Source organism: Platichthys flesus, chromosome 6 (assembly GCF_949316205.1).
Source record: "Platichthys flesus chromosome 6, fPlaFle2.1, whole genome shotgun sequence".
NCBI classification, from domain to species: Eukaryota; Metazoa; Chordata; class Actinopteri; order Pleuronectiformes; family Pleuronectidae; genus Platichthys; species Platichthys flesus.
The window spans coordinates 4442803-4462642 of NC_084950.1; the positions used below are offsets into that span (position 1 = coordinate 4442803).

General features: G+C 40.7%; 2 protein-coding genes across 4 annotated transcripts; both read right to left on the reverse strand.

Annotated features, from left to right (window-relative positions):
* Positions 1-297: 297 nt before the first annotated feature.
* On the reverse strand, positions 298-7179 carry LOC133955098 (cytochrome P450 2J6-like). 3 transcript variants are annotated; one of them, XM_062389760.1, is made up of 11 exons: positions 6953-7177; positions 5430-5592; positions 4986-5138; positions 4615-4775; positions 2991-3059; positions 2717-2821; positions 2185-2323; positions 1496-1581; positions 1122-1223; positions 905-1046; positions 298-664 (listed from the first exon to the last, which is right to left on the reverse strand). In XM_062389760.1, the coding sequence occupies exons 1-11, from the start codon at positions 7112-7114 to the stop codon at positions 477-479; spliced, it is 1470 nt and encodes a 489-aa protein (XP_062245744.1). In that variant the 5' UTR covers positions 7115-7177; the 3' UTR covers positions 298-476. The 3 variants fall into 3 exon arrangements, with proteins under 3 accessions (XP_062245744.1, XP_062245746.1, XP_062245745.1); XM_062389762.1 differs by lacking the exon at positions 6953-7177 and adding an exon at positions 5667-5710; XM_062389761.1 differs by lacking the exon at positions 4615-4775 and having other exon boundaries at positions 4990-5138; positions 6953-7179.
* Positions 7180-8163: 984 nt separating this feature from the next.
* LOC133955100 (cytochrome P450 2F2-like) lies at positions 8164-14762 on the reverse strand. Its single transcript, XM_062389763.1, has 11 exons — positions 14467-14762; positions 13277-13439; positions 12339-12491; positions 11586-11746; positions 11042-11110; positions 10777-10881; positions 10020-10158; positions 9649-9734; positions 9441-9542; positions 9135-9276; positions 8164-8530 (listed from the first exon to the last, which is right to left on the reverse strand). Exons 1-11 carry the CDS (start codon positions 14626-14628, stop codon positions 8343-8345), a joined length of 1470 nt encoding a protein of 489 aa, XP_062245747.1. The 5' UTR covers positions 14629-14762; the 3' UTR covers positions 8164-8342.
* Between the last annotated feature and the right edge of the window lie 5078 nt (positions 14763-19840).

Sequence of the window (19840 nt, forward strand, 5' to 3'; positions counted from 1 at the left end):
TGAGTGACTGAGAATGAGCTTATGTATACTTCTCTCGTCACAATGAAATGGTAGTGTCTCTTACATGCCCTGGTTCAAAACGAGATGGTTGCAAGATTGTATCTTCGTCTCCAGTAGCCATATTTCTACAAAGGTAATGGATAGCCAAAAATCCGGGTGCTCGTATCTCGTGGAGGAGGGAAGAGGGGGACAGGGGGGAGCTGGCTCTTTAGCTTTTAAAGGAACAGGCACTCAAAAACAGGTCAATCTGAGGAGGGCTGTTCCATCAACATGAATAAGAGACATAACAAGGAGACATTTTGTCTCAATATTGCAGTTTATTCAATCCGATCGATCACTTACAAATAAAGATGCATTTGATACAATCATAGAATATTTACGATGAGTTATTTTTGTAAATAGACAAGCTACAAGGATCTGATTTAAAAGCTAATGTGAGGTAGCTAAATTAATATCAACTGGATTATAAGAGCTTCTTACTGTGTCGCCCTGAGCTGGACATTCATGCAGTAAGGTTTGGGAGACAGGGTGACCCCGTAGACCGGAGTCAAGTCTGGCTCTCCTGCGTCCTGAGGCCAGACAAACCTGAACTTCCTCAGCAGCGTCACCAAGATGAGGAAGAGCTCCATACGAGCCAGAGCCTCTCCCAGACACATCCGAGGACCTGCGACGTTAGAAATTTAAAAAAAAGACCTGAGAGTTTAATCTTACCGACCCAGTCATGAGACCACGCTATCTTCTTTTTGGGTGGTTGAATTCGATAGGCGCCTAATTTTAGCCAAATCTTTCCTTTTCAATTGTTTATCCATGGAATTTAGCTAACTGTCAGTTTAGCTAAATATTATATTAAGTCTTTGTTGATGTGACAGAATGGCAAACACACAACAGCTTGTTTGGTGATTACCTGCAGAGAAACAAAGGAAGGCCTCGGGTTTGAAAAACTCTCCCTTGTCGTTGAGGAAGTTTTCTGGGTTGAATTCATCAGGGAATTTCCATTGTCCCTCCTCTCTCAGGGCTGTGCCCAGGTTAGGGATGACCAATGTACCCTGAGGTGATAAACGACTGTAACATTTACTGAAGTAATGGCATGTTTTTTTTTTACCATGTTTTATGCCACTTACCCTGGGAATGGAGTATCCCATGAGCTCGGTGTCTTTGGTCGTTGAGTGGATGATGCTGAGTGGAACGATGTTGCCTATCCTCTGAACTTCATGGATCATAGCCTGGATGGAAACAAAGATTTTAGCGTCATGTTTTTATATTTTGTCTGACTTAGGACAGAGGATCAGACACAGAAAGTAAACGTTTACTATGGATACCTGTCAGCGATATCCTTAAAAACCATACTAAGTTTTGTCGAAGTGGATCTTACACCATGGGCCTTTAACAGACTGTGTCCTCCTTTAAGAAATGTCCCTCTGACCCACACCCATATATCAAATAGAAGTGACCTTATTGATGAATCATAACAAGAGACGTGTGTCTGAACATATACCTGCATGTATGGCATGTTATGTCTGTCGTCATACGTGACCGAATGCTTCCCTTCCAGCACCTCGTCTATCTCCTGCTGGCAACGCTCTGAGAGACATATTCTTTGTGTTAAAAAAAATTACATTTCATCATTTAAACAAAATGATGTATATCTTAAAACACATTTACAGGATGTAGTGCATCAACATAAATTAAACTGGGAGAAGTCACAGAATGAGGCGCCCATTTCTCTTTAGTGCTATAAAAACTACCATGGCTCCAAGACTCCAAGTATTTGCAGCCATCTTAAATGCAGTCTTTGGTTCAAGCCCATTATTCGGACTATATAAAATCTAAATCTTACAAGAAATAAGTTTCAAGTCGGTTTAAGTCCATTTTCTTGAGGGGGAGACCACTAACTACAAAGGAATGAGTTTTTCAGCAGGACTTTAAGTTAAATGATTTTACATAAGTTATACAGTTTATGAAGCTAAGATCATAATCTGAGAGAACACCAGGAAAAGAGTTCGAATTCCCAGTGTGTTGAAAGCAGTTCTCCCATGTCCCCTGGGGTGTCACGCTGGAGAGCACTGCAGGAAGATTGAGTGATGGAACTGTTCACCAATGCTCACCCAACATATATATTTGGAGACAGAGCTGTGTCCATGTGATGACAGAGGTAAATCCTCACATGGGCACATATAGACGAACCTTGTACGTGTGGGTAGGCCATGAGGTAGAGGAAAGCAGTGAGCAGGGTGTTGGAGGTCGTGTCAGTTCCAGCAAAGTGAAGATCAAGGGAGTTCGAAATGAGTTCTTCCTCTGAAAATGGAGAATCCTCACCAGCTCTCTAAGAAAGAAGAGTGATTGTTTAAAGATAAACCCCAGCACACACACACAGACTGATAAGAACCAGCTCATTTTGTGAGCTAACAGTTAAAGTGACACTGTGCAAGTTTTTAACCTCACTATAAGAGCAAATAATTAAATTGCAATATATTTCCTCTTTGGCGCATCATCAAATTGATAGGCTTGGTTAATTCTCTGCAAGAAAACCACTTAACCATGGAGACATGGCACCAACAGAATTAATACCCACATGTGACTGCAGAAGGCGCTGTAGCTCACCTAATAATTACATTGTGTTGCTTTAAGTTCTAGGCATTATCAAAAAATTATAAAATTCAATATTAAACCATTTGTTTAAATCAAGTATAAACTGTAAGTTAACACACAAACACACCTTGTCCAGTTCATCCAGATAGCAGTCAACAAAGTCCCGTGGAGCTCCAGGATCTCTGGTTTTCTTGTGCTCGTCCAGGAATTCACGTGAAAATTTCACAGCAGTCTGATAAATATAAGATGAAGTTGTATGTTCACTTCAGCATTAGGATTTTCAATTGTTCACTGACTGTATATAAATGTGCAGGTAGAGAAAATATATATGATTGATGTTCATATTCCTTTTTTAATTGTGCATCAGTGTTAAAAATATTTTTAAGGCCCAATCAACAAACCTTAAAATTTTCAAAGGCCTTGGAGAACGGCAGCGGCAATTTACGAATCAGTGGAAAAGAGTCGTACAACTGTAAAAAGGAAAAAAGGAACAATCATTAGCGTTGGGACAGTGTTTTTGTGAAACCAAAGGCCTCCATTTCGGCCTATATGGGTAGTCATATAGGCCGAAATGTTCTTTGTTCCGGACAAAGTCAGAGCACAGGGAACTCAGTCTCCCAGGATTCCTCAACTTCAAACAGAGGTGTGAAAAGCCACAAGGGTCAACTCCTATTGGTCACTCTGGACCCCATGACATGTGAGGTCAAAGGCCAATAAAATGCAAGTTCTCCCCCTCTTCTATCTCTTTTTTATACATCCGTCTGAGGGCGGAAGTCTGCCTGCCTCTCTTCCTGCATCGTCGAGGGGAGAGGCCTGATTCTCCAGCTCGCATCTTCTCTTCGCATCCAACTCTTCAAGAGGAGCAAAAAAGGTGCAGCTTCCAGCTCATCTCACCAAGGAAACCACCTCGCAACTCAAGCTCTACCAAACTCCTTGTAGCGACTTGATGTCCTGCAGGAAAACTTCAACCAGCTCAACAGACCCGCAAAGGCAGACACCACACAACCAGCCATGAAGACCTCACAGAACCGCGAACTGCACAGCAACTTCCTTTTTCCCCTTTCCACGGACTGTTAAAACAACTGGGCTTAGTAATTATACTAGGCTAAGCGAGACTCTTTATTCGATTCTGTGTGGTGTTTCTAAGTTTGATTTGTGTTGTGATACTTTGGTTATTATAAGTTATTCAAAAGTAATGTTAGTGTGTTGGGCTCTTCACAGTCTTTCTATGCATTTCATTCTACACTCTTTGTCTAACTTGGCACAAACACACACACACAGACAGACGCATAATCCTTCACCTAATTATCTCTGACCCCGCTACCTGTCGTAAAACCACTTCAAAAGGGTGGGGGTGGGGGGGGGGGTATCTTTAGGTTGGCCAGCGACTATTTTGAAAGCATGCTGAGGAAGGTGTTAACTTCTGGTCAGCTGCCATTTTTGAAAGCATGCAGACTCACTTAGACACACACACTCACATACACATCTTTGTTTAGTAAGTAACGTTAGTAATTTTTGTTATTTATACTTTATTATTTTTTTTCCCCATAAATGTTCTTTCATTAATGTTACGTAGTGAATTTTGTCAACCTCTACAATGTTAACAACTACATATCCTTCAACTTAGCTAACAACTTTATGGTAATTTTGGTTATAGTTATTCATTTACTTTTTAGTCAGAATTCCGAATTTGTAGATAGTACCTCTATGAGACTTAATCATTACATTTGATATCTTTTCCCTTCTTTTGAAGGTTGGTGCCCCGATGTAGCTTTAATCAATTAAAGTTATGATGTAATATTTAATATTTTATTTTGAGAACCAAATTTATTGAATGCCGAAAGGCGCACAATTTTATGGTATCACGTTTAATGCATTACAGGTAAAGCATTATTGCAGAACATTGGTTTAAAATCTGAATCCAAATGTGCAGATTCACATTGTATACCATAACATGAGTGACTTGGAATCTTCAGGTGCACAGCGAGCGAGCGAGGGCGAGAGAGAGAGAGCACTCAGACTCACCAGCGACCAGGGTCCGTTTACTAACTTGGCGTTTTCTCTAAAGCACTGAACGATGACTTTGATGAACTCATCTTCGTACTCGAAGCGAGTTCCGAACAGAACTTGGCATATGAGGTTGGAGGCCGTGTTGTAAACCAGAATTGCAGGATTCACGCTTTTGCCTGTGAGACATGATGCAAACATCAGTGTCACAAAAAAGACAAGAACAACAGCACAGCAAGAAACACAGACAACAGATTGTGGTGAGGACGTAAAGGGAAGATCTCGTTCAGCTGCGACTGACACAGGAGATCATACCCACTCGCCAAACTTAAAGAGGGAGAACAGTGTTTCATGCTTTAACTCTCGGAACACAATTACAGAAAACACACCAACGTTTTTTTCCATTGCCTCCACAATGTATTGTAGCTCTCCATGGATCCTGTCCGCCATTGAATTCTTCCCCATACCAAAGTTCCTCAAGGTTGACAGAGCGAAGCGACGGTGATCCCTCCAGCTGGGGCCAACGTTCGCCAGGAGCACGCCTATGACAGAGAAGAGCACAGGATGGCTCATGACTTTGCTTTAACCTGCTAGTAGTGGATTCACGAGAAAAAGACATGTCATAGTCATTAAGAGTATACAACTGAAGTCCCACTATATAGACGCTGACTGCAAAGGAAAAACAGAAGCCAAGATAAACTGAGAACAATTATGTCCCTTTAAATCAGCTTTATGGACGCCACATTCAATTGGAAAACTCTTTGGTGTTAACATCCACTATCACATCGGGATGAGACTCAAATGACAATCGTAGACCATCATGTGTTTCCCACCTCTCCTCTGGGTGATGTCATTGACAAACAGGTCATCAGGTCGTCCAGCAAAATCAGTTCCCTTGGTCACCAGAGCCTCCTTTATCGCACTCTGCCCATTGAGAATGACCATGGGTTGGGGGCCAAGGATGAGGCTGTAGGCGTCTCCATACTTCTTCCTCAGCTGCCACAGAACAAGACGACACATGTCAGTGTTTAAAATACGTGTATACATCACACAACTTAAAGTAGAGTTACCTGGTCAAAAAGGATAGTTCGGTGTGAAACACAGACAGCCTCAATGAAATATAAAAAAAACAAAAAAAACATCACAGATTGAAATCATTGACATTTATAAAGAGCACACAAAAAAAGGCTAATAAATAGTTTAACAACATTACAACAGCTAAATCTAGCATCAATGACTAAGTTAGAAATAACAAACAGGACAAGATTTAAGATGATTGTGTCTGAAACCGTAACATTTGTCTATCACGAGTCTTGGCCTGTATGTCATGAAGGAAACTGCCTGCATGGCAGGTTATAGGATCGGAGAGCCCAAATCCAGAGGCACATTAAGTTGTAGTGAAGTAATTAGAGGACAAAAATGTGGCTTAAATTCCCAGCAGGCAGAAGACAAGAACTGAACCAAGTCTGACTGAACAGAAGAAAACGTGAACAAAGCGCCGACTATGTAGCACAGAGACTGAAGGAAGGGACGACTGTACACAGGGAAACACATCAGGGCCAAGCAGACATTCACAGAAACTAGAATCAAGACAAAGATAGGAAGTAAAAACTATATCGTACAACAGGCAACTATTTGCACCATATCTCACACATACGTAGATACCTGGGAAATCTGTGAAAATGTGCTGAAAGTTCCTGTCTAATACTGTTATATACTACAACTCAAACCAAACACTGTTTCAGAGCCTTGCAGTTAGTTTTGCTTCAGTCATGTTTCTGCCCAAGTTATCATTTAAACGTTGTTTAAATGGCAACTTTGCAAAACTAAGTATCGGCAGCGTCGTCTCCTCCTAGAAACCTGGGGATGATTCCACGAGACAGTGAAGAGTGTTCATTCGCCAGGAAGCTGCTGCTTTCGAGGGAGTTTCCAGTTGAGCTAAACAAAGCGTTTCCCCTCTCACCTACTTTCCCTCCCTCAGAAAACATCATCTGCAATCATGCATTGAACTGATTGTAAGCATTCAAACTCCTACACTCCTGGTTGTGTGCCAACTCTGTACAGACAAGGAGATTTATTGTTTCCATTTGGTTCTTTTATCCGTTTAGTTTTATTGCATTACTTACCATAATCTGTTTTTTCTATGATTTGTTATCTTTGGTCATGAATCTTATTTTGTGAAGCACCTTTTAACTTTGGTAACTTTTGAGAGACAAAATAGAAAATATTGTTTATTATTATTATTTATTCATATTGATACAGTAGGAAGAGCACTTAAGTAGTAATGCTATGCAATAAACATTACAAGTTAAGGGATATTAAAGTGCAACGTCACTGATTTCAGTGTTTTTCTTACCCTCTCAAAGTCCTTCAGAGGATTCTCCAGGCTCAGATGTAAGAGGTTCCCCAGGACGGGCAGGGCAGGGGGTCCCGGTGGGAAGTTCTTGGGCCTCCGGGATTTCAGTTGAAGGATGATGAACCCAATACCAACGAACAGGAGGAGTATAGAAACGAACATGGTGGCACGGGTTGCACTGAGAGCTGCTGGACTCGCTGTGAGAGCAAAGATCGTCTCTAAACTCTGCCTCCCCCTCCCCTATTCCCTCACAGAGTCTAAAGTAAACGAGAAGCCCAAGTTGTGACGTAAGCCGTGAGCGGCCGCCGAGTAGAACCAGAACAATGAATCACTGAGCCAATTTATTTGTCAGGTGAATAATCTTTAAGTATAAGCTGCTAAGTAAGCACGAAATCAAAGTAAGGTAAAGTTAAAGGTAAGTGCTTTTATCACCATCTGTTATATAACTCCACTGTTGATGAAGCACTGATCCCACAGAGGTCGCGCGGGGACAGTGTTTGCATGTCTGTTTGTGTCGCCATGGTGAAGCTCTAATAGAGCACAACTTGAATAATAAACCAGAGGGGGATCGGGGTGCAAGGACAGAAGCCCTGAACAGACAAGGAATCATACATTATACTTCCTCTGTTTCCCAGTGATAACTAGTTAATTAATTAGAGATCACCATATACTATTTTGTCAATCAGTATCTGATGGAGGATTTGAACACTCATGTATATGGGAAAGCCTTTTTCTGCATTTGTTTTGTGCTTTAGAAATGCTTTATCTTAAAGGGGACATTTTGTGAAAATTACACTTTTTTAGTGCTTCTACACGTTCATTTGGGTATCTGGCATGTCCACCGACCCAAAAACTCTGGAAAAAAACAACAGCCCCGATTTGTTATGGTTCCTTTAAGTCAGGAACGTCAGGCTTGAGTGACTGAGAATGAGCTTATGTATACTTCTCTCGTCACAATGAAATGGGAGTGTCTCTTACATGCCCTGGTTCAAAACGATATGGTTGCAAGATTGTATCTTCGTCTCCAGTAGCCATATTTCTACAAAGGTAATGGATAGCCAAAAATCAAGGTGCTCGTATCTCGTGGAGGAGGGAAGAGGGGGACAGGGGGGAGCTGGCTCTTAAGCTTTTAAAGGAACAGGCACTCAAAAACAGGTCAATCTGAGGAGGGCTGTTCCATCAACATGAATCTGAGACATAACAAGGAGACATTTTGTCTCAATATTGCAGTTTATTCAATCCGATCGATCACTTACAAATAAAGATGCATTTGATACAATCATAGAATATTTACGATGAGTTATTTTTGTAAATAGACAAGCTACAAGGATCTGATTTAAAAGCTAATGTGAGGTAGCTAAGATAATATTGACTGGATTATAAGACCTTCTTATTGTGTCGCCCTGAGCTGGACATTCATGGAGTAAGGTTTGGGAGACAGGGTGACCCCGTAGACCGGAGTCAGGTCTGGCTCTCCTGCGTCCTGAGGCCAGACAAACCTGAACTTCCTCAGCAGAGTCACCAAGATGAGGAAGAGCTCCATACGAGCCAGAGCCTCTCCCAGACACATCCGAGGACCTGAGACGTGAGAAAAAAATGATTTTCTTTTTTGGGTAGTCAAGCTGCTTTGAACTTACTTTTAGCCAAACCCCAACTATCTGAATTGTTTATACATGATATTTAGCTAACAGTCATTTACCCCACCAATAGCCAACTGTTTCAACTGCCCCCCCCCAAAAAAAAGTTAACAAATGAACTTTATCCGTCATGTTTAGCCAGCTCTTTTTCCCACCCATAAAATAGCACTTTTAAGCTAGCTACATCAACTGTTCAGCATTTTGCTTTCTGTCTGAACTGCCCCCCCCCCCCCCCGCAAAAACTTTTAGCTAACAGAATTAGCTGTTATCAACATTTAGCTAACGGTTTCCCGCAGAGTACGTTTCAGCAAACTAAATCGGTTCAACGTTTAGCTAACTGTCTCAACACTTCTAATTAATCATAATACCCGTTTATGACATTTTGCTACTTTTAGCTGACAAAATAAAATATTTATCCATGATAACCACACTTCTTATCCGACTAAATCAACTGTTCAACGTGTAGCTAATGGTTTCAGCATCCATTTTTTGCTAATTGAATAAACCAGCTAAGTAAGAGAATAAGTGTTTTTTGCTTTGATTACCTGCAGAGAAAGGCAGGAAGGCCTCGGGTTTGACAAACTCTCCCTTGTCATTGAGGAAGTTTTCTGGGTTGAATTCATCAGGGAATTTCCATTGTCCCTCCTCTTTCAGGGCTGAGCCCAGGTTAGGGATGATCAACGTACCCTGAGGAAATTAACGACAATATTTATATTTTGGTTCAAACAGTTACATGCAACTTTGCAAACTTGCAGAACAGTCATTCACAATCTTTGGTGAACCCTGCCCTGGTAAGTCCACCTAATCACAGTTGGGTTTCCTTCCACAAATCGTAACCACTGGCCACCTACCCTGGGAATGGAGTATCCCATGAGCTCGGTGTCTTTGGTCGTCGAGTGGAAGACGCTTAGTGGAACAGTGTTGGCTATCCTCTGCACTTCATGGATCATAGCCTGGATGGAAACAAAGGTTTTGAGAGCCTCTGACCCACACCCATATGTCAAACAGAAGTGACCTTATTGATGAATCATCACAAGAGAAATGTGTCTGAACATATACCTGCATGTATGGCATGTTATGTCTGTCCTCAAATGTGACCGGATGCTTCCCTCCCAGCACCTCGTCTATCTCCTGCTGGCAACGCTCTGGGAGACAAATTCTTGATGTTAAAAATATAACATTTTAAAAAGTAAAAAAGTACATAAAATAAGTAAAAGGTTATATACAAAAGAATATATATCTTAGAACACAACATTTGAAGGACGTAGTGCTTTAAAATAGAAGGACGTTTCAGGATGAATCCCCCATTTTCTTTTGACTGCTACCGGGACCCTCAGATAAACCAGCAGTGGATGTCTCTAGAAAGACAATGGTAAAACCATAGAGCTGATGACAGAATTAAATCCTCACATTGACACATGTAGACAAACCTTGTATGTGTGGAAAGGCCATGAGGTAGAGGAAACCAGTGAGCAGGGTGTTGGACGTCGTGTCAGTTCCAGCAAAGTGAAGATCAAGAGTAACCGAAACAAGTTCCTCCTCTGATAGTGTAGAATCCTCTCCGGCTCTCTAAAAAAGAAGATTGATTCTTTTAAGATAAACCAACATTACATGTTAATACACGAGCAGGCACACAATGTGATACGAATCAGCACACTACCACACGTTTTATTGGGTCATAACAGTTAAAGCAACCTTCTTACCCTAGAAGGGATAGTTCACCCAAAAATTACCATTATCTACTCGCCAATATGTCGATAGAGGTGGTGGGTGAAAGTGTTTGAGTTCAGAAAGCACTTCTAGAGGTTCAGGGGTAAACAGTGTAGCAGCAGAATCAAATAAAGTATTTTGTGGACTCAAACACGCCTCTGTCGGCATAGGGGTGAGGAGATAATGAGTGAATTTTCATTTTTGGGTGAACCATCCCTATAATATAGTAGCAAATAGCAAAATTGCAATATGTTTCCTCTTTGGTGGATCATCAAAATTATAACCTTTGTTTATTTTGTGCAAGAGAACAACTTAATCGCTCAAATACAAAGCCAACAAAATGAATAACCACATGTGGCTGCAGAGGGCGTTGTAGCTCTAATAAGGTTACAGTGTTGCTTTAAGTTCCAGGCCTGATAAAACATTTTACAAATTCAATATAAAACCATTTGTTTAAGTCCAAGTTTGCACACACACCTTGTCCAGTTCGTCCAGATAGCAGTCAACTAAGTCTCGTGGATCTCCAGGAACTCTGGTGTTCTTGTGCTCGGACACCAAAGAACGTCCAAACGCCATGGTAACCTGATGAATATGAGATGTAAGTTAGATGTTCACTCCAGCGTTAGGATTTCTGACGGTATATGGATGTGTACGTAAGGAAAAAAAGAATGATGCGTGTTTATATTCCTTTTTAAATTGTCACAACAGTATCAGAATCCTTTTCTGGGCCCAATCAACACACCTTAACATTTTCAAAGGCCTTGACGAACGGCAGCGGCAAGTTACGAATCAGTGGAAAAGAGTCGTACAACTGTGAAGAACAAAAAAACAAATATTAGTTTAAAATCTGAATCCAAATGTGCAGATTCTGCTTCCACACTCGAAACAGATGATTTTAAATCCGGGATAATTCTCTATAATGGGAGGAGAAGAACAGCTGTAGATAAATCTCTGCAAGTCTAAATCATTTAAGTTAAACAAACATCATCTCGAGCCTGTGATTTGGGGAAGGTTGTTTGGTTTTATACACCAAAAATATCCACAACCGCTGCAAGTTGCAGAAGTGATGCAGACCTACAGAAGGTAAAAGCCCCAAAAAAACACATACAAATGCTGCCATCGGTTTATGACCTATACTGCAACCAGCCACCAGGGGACCATTGGCTGTCATGTTGTCCATCATTATCTACAGTCTATAGTCCAACAGCTTCTTCACCTCTGACCAGTGGAGATTCCCATTGAATACCAGTCCCTAAGAGAGATAAAGAGAGAGCACTGATACTCACCATCGCCCAGGGTCCGTTTGCTATCTTGGCGTTTTCTCTGAAGCAGCGAACTATCACTTTGATGAACTCGTCGTCGTACTCGAAGCGAGTTCCGAACAGAACCTGGCATATGATGTTGGAGGCCATGTTATAAAAGAGAATGCCTGGACTCACGCTCTTGCCTGTGAGACAAAGAAACACTGACATTAAGCAGATTTTGGTGACGACATAAAAGGAAGGTGAAAAGAAGAGCTCAGTCATAAAGAAAGGGTGTGATGAAATTGTAACTTATAATATTTGAATATTTCTTAATGACTCAGTGTGACTGATGGGGGTTAAAGCAACAGCATGTGGCTTTTACTGAGCTACAGTGCCCCCTGCAGCCACACGTGGTGATAAATTCTGCTGGGCTCCATGTCCGCGTCATCTAAGTTGTTGTCATGTAGAGAAATACCAAAGTCTATCAATGTGTTGACTGACACTCTGGCTGAAACACAACAGAACTGCTGAAATGACCCACGATCCCCTCATTCCTGAACAAGAAGAGCTGTCTGGACCCGATGTGACAGTTGAATCTGCAACTGTCAAAATCAGGTGCACACAGGAGATCGAAACCCACTTGCCAATGTTACATAGAGAGAGATCAGAGCTTCAGGGTGAAGAGCAGTGACAGCAAACATTCTGTTAAATCAAAGTCAATAAACCTTCAATATTGTTTTTCTAGATATAAAAGGTGCGAAGTGTTGCTTTAACTTAGAATTACAGACAACACACCAATGTTTTTTTCCAGTGCGTCCACAGTGTATTGTAGCTCTCCATTAATCCTGTCCGCCATTGAATTCTTCCCCAGGCCGAAGTTCCTCATCGTGGTCAGAGCAAAGCGACGGTGATCCCTCCAGCTGGGGCCAAAGTCTGCCAGAATCACGCCTACGACAGAAGCACAGAGAAGAACACAGGACGGCTCATGTCTTTGCTATAATGTGTTTTCAAACCTGAGACATCAAGTAGTGGATTCACGAGAAAGAGATATGTTACAGTCGTCAGTGCATAGATATCTATAGTGGAAATCTTATTTCTTAACGTTATGATTTTAAACTGAAAACGTATGCCGATGACCAGGAGTACATGGTGTGGCAGCGGTTTGGAGTTACAGCTAAAAGAGGCTCTTTATTTTGACACAAGAGGCTCAGACCTGGCTCCAGGATTCAAATCTTGCACAAGCATCAAAACAAATAATCAATACCTTCAACTTTTCTTTGGCAAACTGAATACTACACTATTCAAACAACTATATAGTATAGTTATAACTACAACTATACTATATACTAAAAGTAAACATAGGAGTTTACTTACTTTAAGTTTCACAATGCAAAAGGTCACCACGACTTTTACTCAGGTGTTTGTTTCTGTCTTTTAAACGTTTCCCAACATGTTGTAGCACAATGTCTAAAACAGTTTCCCTTGCGTGTATTCTGATTCACAGTGATATTGGTAACAATTAGCTGACGCTTTTATCCAAAGCGACTTATAATAAGGGCATTCAACCATGAGGGTACAAACCCAGAACAACAAGAATCAAATAAGTAATGGCACCAAGATTTATATTTGCTTTTCTTTAGAAAGTGACAGTAGCAGATATTGACTGACTGTTATTTTCGATGAGCAACATTGGAGCAGACATTCTCCATCATAGACCATCATGTGTTTTCAACCTTTCCTCTGCGTGACGTCATTGACGAACAGGTCATCAGGTCTTCCAGCAAAATCAATCCCCTTGGTCACCAGAGCTTCTTTTATCGCACTCTGCCCGTTGAGGATGACCATAGGTTTGTGGCCGAGGTAGATGCTGTAGACGTCTCCATACTTCTTCCTCAGCTGCCACAGAACAAAATAACACACTTGTCAGTGTTTAAAATACATGTATAAATATATAAATACCAAACAACTTAAATTTCACTGATAATGACAAAAGGTAGTTCAGTTTGGAACATGGCAAAACACAGACAAGCCAGATCAAACTGTGGCAGCAATTCTGCAATCCCACGAGGAACGAGACACAAATCTCTCACAGTATGGTCACACATTAATGCTCGGAGCATGGTGCACAAGACAAAGGTTGGTTTGTAATGTGCATCCAGATGGGAAGCTGTTCTTTCTCTTTATACGTTTGACTCCTTGTTTGTTTCTAAGCCAAAGCTTAATATAAAAATATTTCAACAGGATCATCTAGCAAAGTATTAATGAACAAGACGAAAGAACCCAAATGCAGGGATACGTTCAGACAGGAAGTTGTAGTGAAGTTTTTAAAGGACAAAAATGTGGCTTAAAGGCAGACAGGTGTACTGGAGAAAAATAAATTCCCAGCAGGCAGAAGACAAATTCTGAGAAAAGCCAATAACACAGAAAAATACCAGGCAACAGGACTGAACAGAACGATAAAGTGAACAAACGGCAAACTATGTAGCACAGAGACTGAAGGAGGAGATCATTCCACCTGTGTTGGGAAAGGTACTAGTACTGTGATCTACTACAACTCAAACCAAACAGTGATTCAGGGGCTTGCAGACCCTAGATAACCCTACACTCCTGGTTATGTGCCAACTCTGTACAGAGACGGAGGTTTATTGTTTTCATTTTTTTCTTTTATCAGTTTTTTTGTTATTCTTCTATCGATTTAGTTTTATTGTATGATTGAGCATAATCTGTCTTTCTTTGATATCATTTCAACTTAATTTTGTACCTTCTGACTCTGTTTTGAAAGGCGCGATAGTTCTTTATTATGCATTCATAAACACAGCATGAAAAGCAGTGGCTTAAGTAGTAATACTCATGTTTATGCAATAAATATCACAAGTTAAGGGATATCAAAGAGCAACGTCACTGATTTCAGTGTTTTTCTTACCCTCTCAAAGTCCTTCAGAGGATTCTCCAGGCTCAGATGTAAGAGGTTCCCGAGGATTGGCAGGACAGGAGGTCCCGGTGGGAAGTTCTTGGGCCTCCGGGATTTCAGTTGGAGGACGATGAACCAAACGCAAAGCCACAGGAGGATTATAGAAACAAACATGGTGGCCCGGTTTGCACTGAGAGCTGCAGGACTCGCTGTGAGAGCAAAGATCGTCTCTGAACTCTGCCTCCCCCTCTTCCTCTGTTTCCTCGCAGAGTCGAATGTAAACAACACCGAGAGGCCCCAGTTGTGACAGGAGCTGTGAACGGCTGCCGAGTGGAACCAAAGCAATGAATAATCTTCCTTCTTTGTATTCGCTGTTAATTAAGCAAGAAATCAAAGTAAGGGTAAAGTCAAAGGTAAGTGCTTTTATCACTAGCTGTTACATAACTCCAGTGTAGATAAAGCACTGATCCCAGAGAGTTCACCTCAGAGACAACACATGGTTTGTGGGTCTGTTTGTGTGTCCATGGTGAAGTTCTCATAGAACTCAACTTTAGTGATAAACCAGAATGGGATCGGCGTGCGAGCCTGATCATGCACAAGCGTTTTTATTCTTATTTTATTTTTCTTTATCTGTTTTGGAGATCAGCTTGTGTCTGCACCGTTACAACCGCTAAGCAAGTACAAAAGGAAGGATCTAAATGCAGAAGTCCAGGCAGAGTTTATTCTGTTTGGAGATTTACCGAGAACAGAAGCAACAAGGTTCACACGGCCCTGAGCTATACAAGGGTCCAAGAATCAGAAACAGCTGTGCAAGCAAACAGAAATACTGAATATAAGAAAGGACACACAGACAAGAAGCTCACAGAAACTGGTGTTATGTTCAGGTGACTTGAATCAGGTTGTAAAGAAAACCCTGGTGATTTATCAACCAACCATGGGGATGGACACACAGACAGGAAGTAGATAATAGACACCGGAGGGAAATATTTTCAAAGTAAAACAGGAATCAGAGCCCAGATCGTGAGCTGCATGAGAGAAGAAGCCATTTGTTGTTTCTAATTTCAATACCTGATCTGAACTGCTGCAGAACCACAAGTGTTGTTATGATGGCACAAGTTACCTATAAGTCTCTATGTCAAAATAAATAAATAAAATTGGTTATCGACTGATTTGTTTAAACGTTATGGGTTTTAGAATTTAACAATGTGGTTATTACAGGTACAATGACAAATCCAGAACTCGGTGAACAAAACTATATTGAAACACAACTCTCGACTAAAATATTCTTTATATTCAACTTCTTAATAATCAATTCAATTTAAGTGATAAAATAACTGTTGAATTCAACTTTTTTTTTAAAGTCATGTATAGGCTTGTGATGCCAAAATTCTGAACATGAATCTGGTGAGTGTTTAGATATTTTTTTTTCTTGTCTGCCATCTAGTGTTCGGAATGAGGAGCTGACACTTGAGTTCATTCTGTGATTCACATGTTACACCGAGGAAGATCCAGGGCCAGTTCGGGGCCAGTGGATGATCTCGAACCAGTTCTTTTTGTTTCTATATCCAGAACAACTGGTTCCAGACACAGCTCCAGTTTTGGTTGAAAAAGGAGGAACAGAATAGTCCTAAATTTATCCCACTGTGAAATTACTAAGTGTACAAGTGCTCTCTCTCTCTCTCTCTCTCTCTCTCTCTCTCTCTCTCTCTCTCTCTCTCTCTCTCTCTCTCTCTCTCTCTCTCTCTCTTTCCCAGACTTTCTAGGCCTTTTTAGAACACTTTAGGAATAACCCACAGTTCATAGCGTTGTTTCTGTACTTTATAAAGAGTCTGATGTAAACAAGCATTACATTATTGTCAAGCACTTGTTTGCTGAATGGAAACGTATCACTAAAATAAAAAAGTTAAATCGTTCTGGCAAAAAGTTCATCATTGTGTCATACTGTGTACTTTAATCTCCATGTGTGTGTGTGTGTGTGTGGTCGTGTGTGATTGTGTGTGTTGGGGAATTGTGGAGATAGAAGGTGAAAGACCAATAAAGTATGTTGGGGTGCTGGTCTCTTCCCATCAGTGTCACTGGGTCAACATGTTGGTGTGATGTGGGAGACCGAGGTCAGTCAAAGGTTTCGTTTTCCCGAAACATGACCAACCCGGCATTCCACTGCTCAGCATCACGGCCATGAACTCAGTTTCCCAGTACAGCTTGATGATCCTTTTGACTTTGTGTTTGCCCTTCTTTTGCTCAATGTCCACAATGGGTCTTTGGGTCGAGGGAGAAATCCCTCAGACACAGGGGGGACATGCAAAGTCCACACATTTGGCCGAACAGGGATTTGAACCAGGATCCTTGACTAATAAATGTAAATATGTCTAAAAATATGTTTTTATGTTGTGTAAAAGCAAACTAATGCATTTGAATGTTGCTTCGATTTTAACGCGTCTGTGTCACATGGACGAACGCAACCACCTCAGCACGTTAAGAAGAGACGTCCTGTTCACAGCTGCAGCTTTATGTGTACTTACAGCTGAGTCAGCTACTAACGGGAGCATGAATGAGCACATGTGTGAAGTGCGTCACTGTGTGCGATTGTTTCAGTGAAACTGTGCATGTGTGTGTGCCTAGTCTATAGTCATCATTATAGCAAATAGGGAAACTTGATTCTGTTAAATGTATGTGTGTGTGTGTGTCTGTGTGTGTGCATGTCTATTAATAGTTATGAGGGCCCATTTTGGTTCAATACCATCATTGTTAGGACATTTTGACGTCCTCACATATTCAATGGGCTGATTGAGGGTTAAGACTTGGTTTTAGGGTTAGTATTAGGTTTAGGTCAGGCTTAGACATCTAGTTGTGATGGTTAAGGTTAGGGTAAGGGGGATAGAGCATGCATTACATCAATGAGTCCTCACAACTATAGAGAGACATGTGTGTGTGCATATGTGTGTGTTTTCTCACTTCTATCAGTCCGTCCCGCTCATTATCTTCCTGTTATTCACCCGGAGCTAAACAAAGCAGCAGCCATCACAAGCTGTGTGTGGACACGGAGATAAGTAACACAATGCAGGCGGCTCGGACGTCACAACAACAGATTCTCACACACAACATACATGAGACTTCACTAAGCAAATACACACTGACACTTCAAATAAACATACGCACATCTCCTTTTCTTATAATGTTTATAAGATACATTTATTTCCCGTTATTACCTCCACCACGGAGGTTATGTTTTCACCCCGTCCATTTGTTTGTTTGTACGTAAGATTATTTAACTTACCACAAAACTTCTTCTAATCTAAATTTCTTTCACATTGTGATGTCGGGCGTTTCTTTCACATTTTCACAGATTTCCTCTGGAAGTCAATTGGCACACACACACCTCAGTCGAGGCCCAACTGTTCCCCTTATGAAACCACATTTAACTTTATTAGATTTATATTTGGAGCTGCACAAGATAGCGCACACTCATAAATATCAGTTAAAAATTCTAGAATTATTCAAAAAATGTACTGGGTCCTTCCCTGACCCATACAGCATCCACTCCCACAAATTCCATGGTGATGCATACGGCAGTTTCTGTGTTATCCTGCTGTCAAAAAATAGACAGAAGTGAAAACATAACCTTCTCTCATGGATCTTGATCAAATCAGAAATAGGAGGGGACTGATATCTGTGAGAGTGTAAACTGTTGCAGCTTAATTGACTGTCGGGCTCTACTGAGTGTCGATGGGCTTCCATGTGGTGCTGTGTGTCTAACATTGGTCATAGGGTTGTTGTGCATTGTTGCCAAATCTGAACCTTCCACAGAATAAAGGGATGAAAGGCTCAAAGATCATGTTCTCAGGAACTGCTCCTGCTATCAGGCGGCGGAGGGCGTTGTTTTTTCCGTTCTACTTAGCCTGAAATGTGGCTCAGCATTTTATGGACCATTACAATTCACTTCCACAACAAAATTACTCACTTTCATATTAGTTTGCAGGATTACACAAAAAACTACTGACCTGATGATTAATCTATCTATATCTTAGCAATTTCAACAGTGCTGCATCCCCCTGAAAGACTTTTTAAAAAAATTTGACTTTTCAGAGTCGGTTAAATCTCTTTTTTGGCCCAATTTGTCTGAGGACAGGAAACTGCCTAATAATTACGACACCTTATATAGGGTGTTGATCTCCTTAGGCCACACCCTCCCTCATTACACAAATCACATGATATGCTTACATCCAATAGGCATTCAAGTTTATACAGCTTGGAGTTGGAAAATACGCATAAAAATGATGATATGGTCAAAACACTCACTTGCCTAATAATTGTGCACAAAGTGTAAACATTTGTGTGTATATGTGTGTGTGTCTGTGTGTGTGCAGAATTTGGTTGAGAACCAAATAAAAATCTTGATCTAGTAAATTGAAGTGTGGTCTCATTAGGGTGACGGTCTGACTAATATGCACTGGTCTATGTAACTTCTGAAAACAGCATGCGGCTGCCAATTAAAATACATTTAACAGGAGGAAATAATCACATGAGATTGAAATAATAATTTTACATATTGTTGGAAAGGAATGAAAACAAGCAGAGTGCTCGTGGAGGTCAAACCTCCACTGAGGCAACAGGCTAACGCCCCGAGGGAAGTGAATAAGAATTCCTGGATCTGCTCCAAAATGTACTGGGTTCCTCCTTAGATCAAAATCCATCAGTCAGCAATGAAACATAACTTCCCAAGTGGAGGCACTAATCATCATTTTTAATGGTGTTTATCTGCAATGATTTTTTATTCTGCTGTACAAGGTTATTCAAGTTTTACACACAATACATATAGTATATCGATATAAACATTATTTGGTCTAATTGGGACAAATCTGGCCTGGATGACGAACTTGGGAACAATATTGAGGGTAAAATGTACTGTACAGATTTTGGTTTAAATCAGTGACATAAGCTAGTTAACATAATGAGGGGGGGTCTTAGCCATACACATCATGTAATAAATTACAACTATACGTTTACTGGGCTTTATCAAGGTCTGTCTGCGGTCCTCTCATTCTGAATAAAGCTGAAATGAGAAATTCAAGTGAAATCCCTCTCTTCAAAAACACGCAAGTGAGGATACTGTGTCATTCATCATGCTGTTTTGACCAACAATAACTTTATTTATATACAGTAGCACCTTTAAAAACAGTTGTTAGCAAGTGGTTCATAAAGAGGTCCTTTATATTCAAAGACATAAAATAAAATAATATGGCATCATTTTAAAGTAACGGCAGAATAAAAGCATAAAAGTTTTACCTACGTATTATTTGTTAGTTTGCAGGATAACTCAAATATTCCTGATCCGATTACAATTACAATCTGATTTATGTGTTTATTAAAGAAAGTGCAGTTCCTG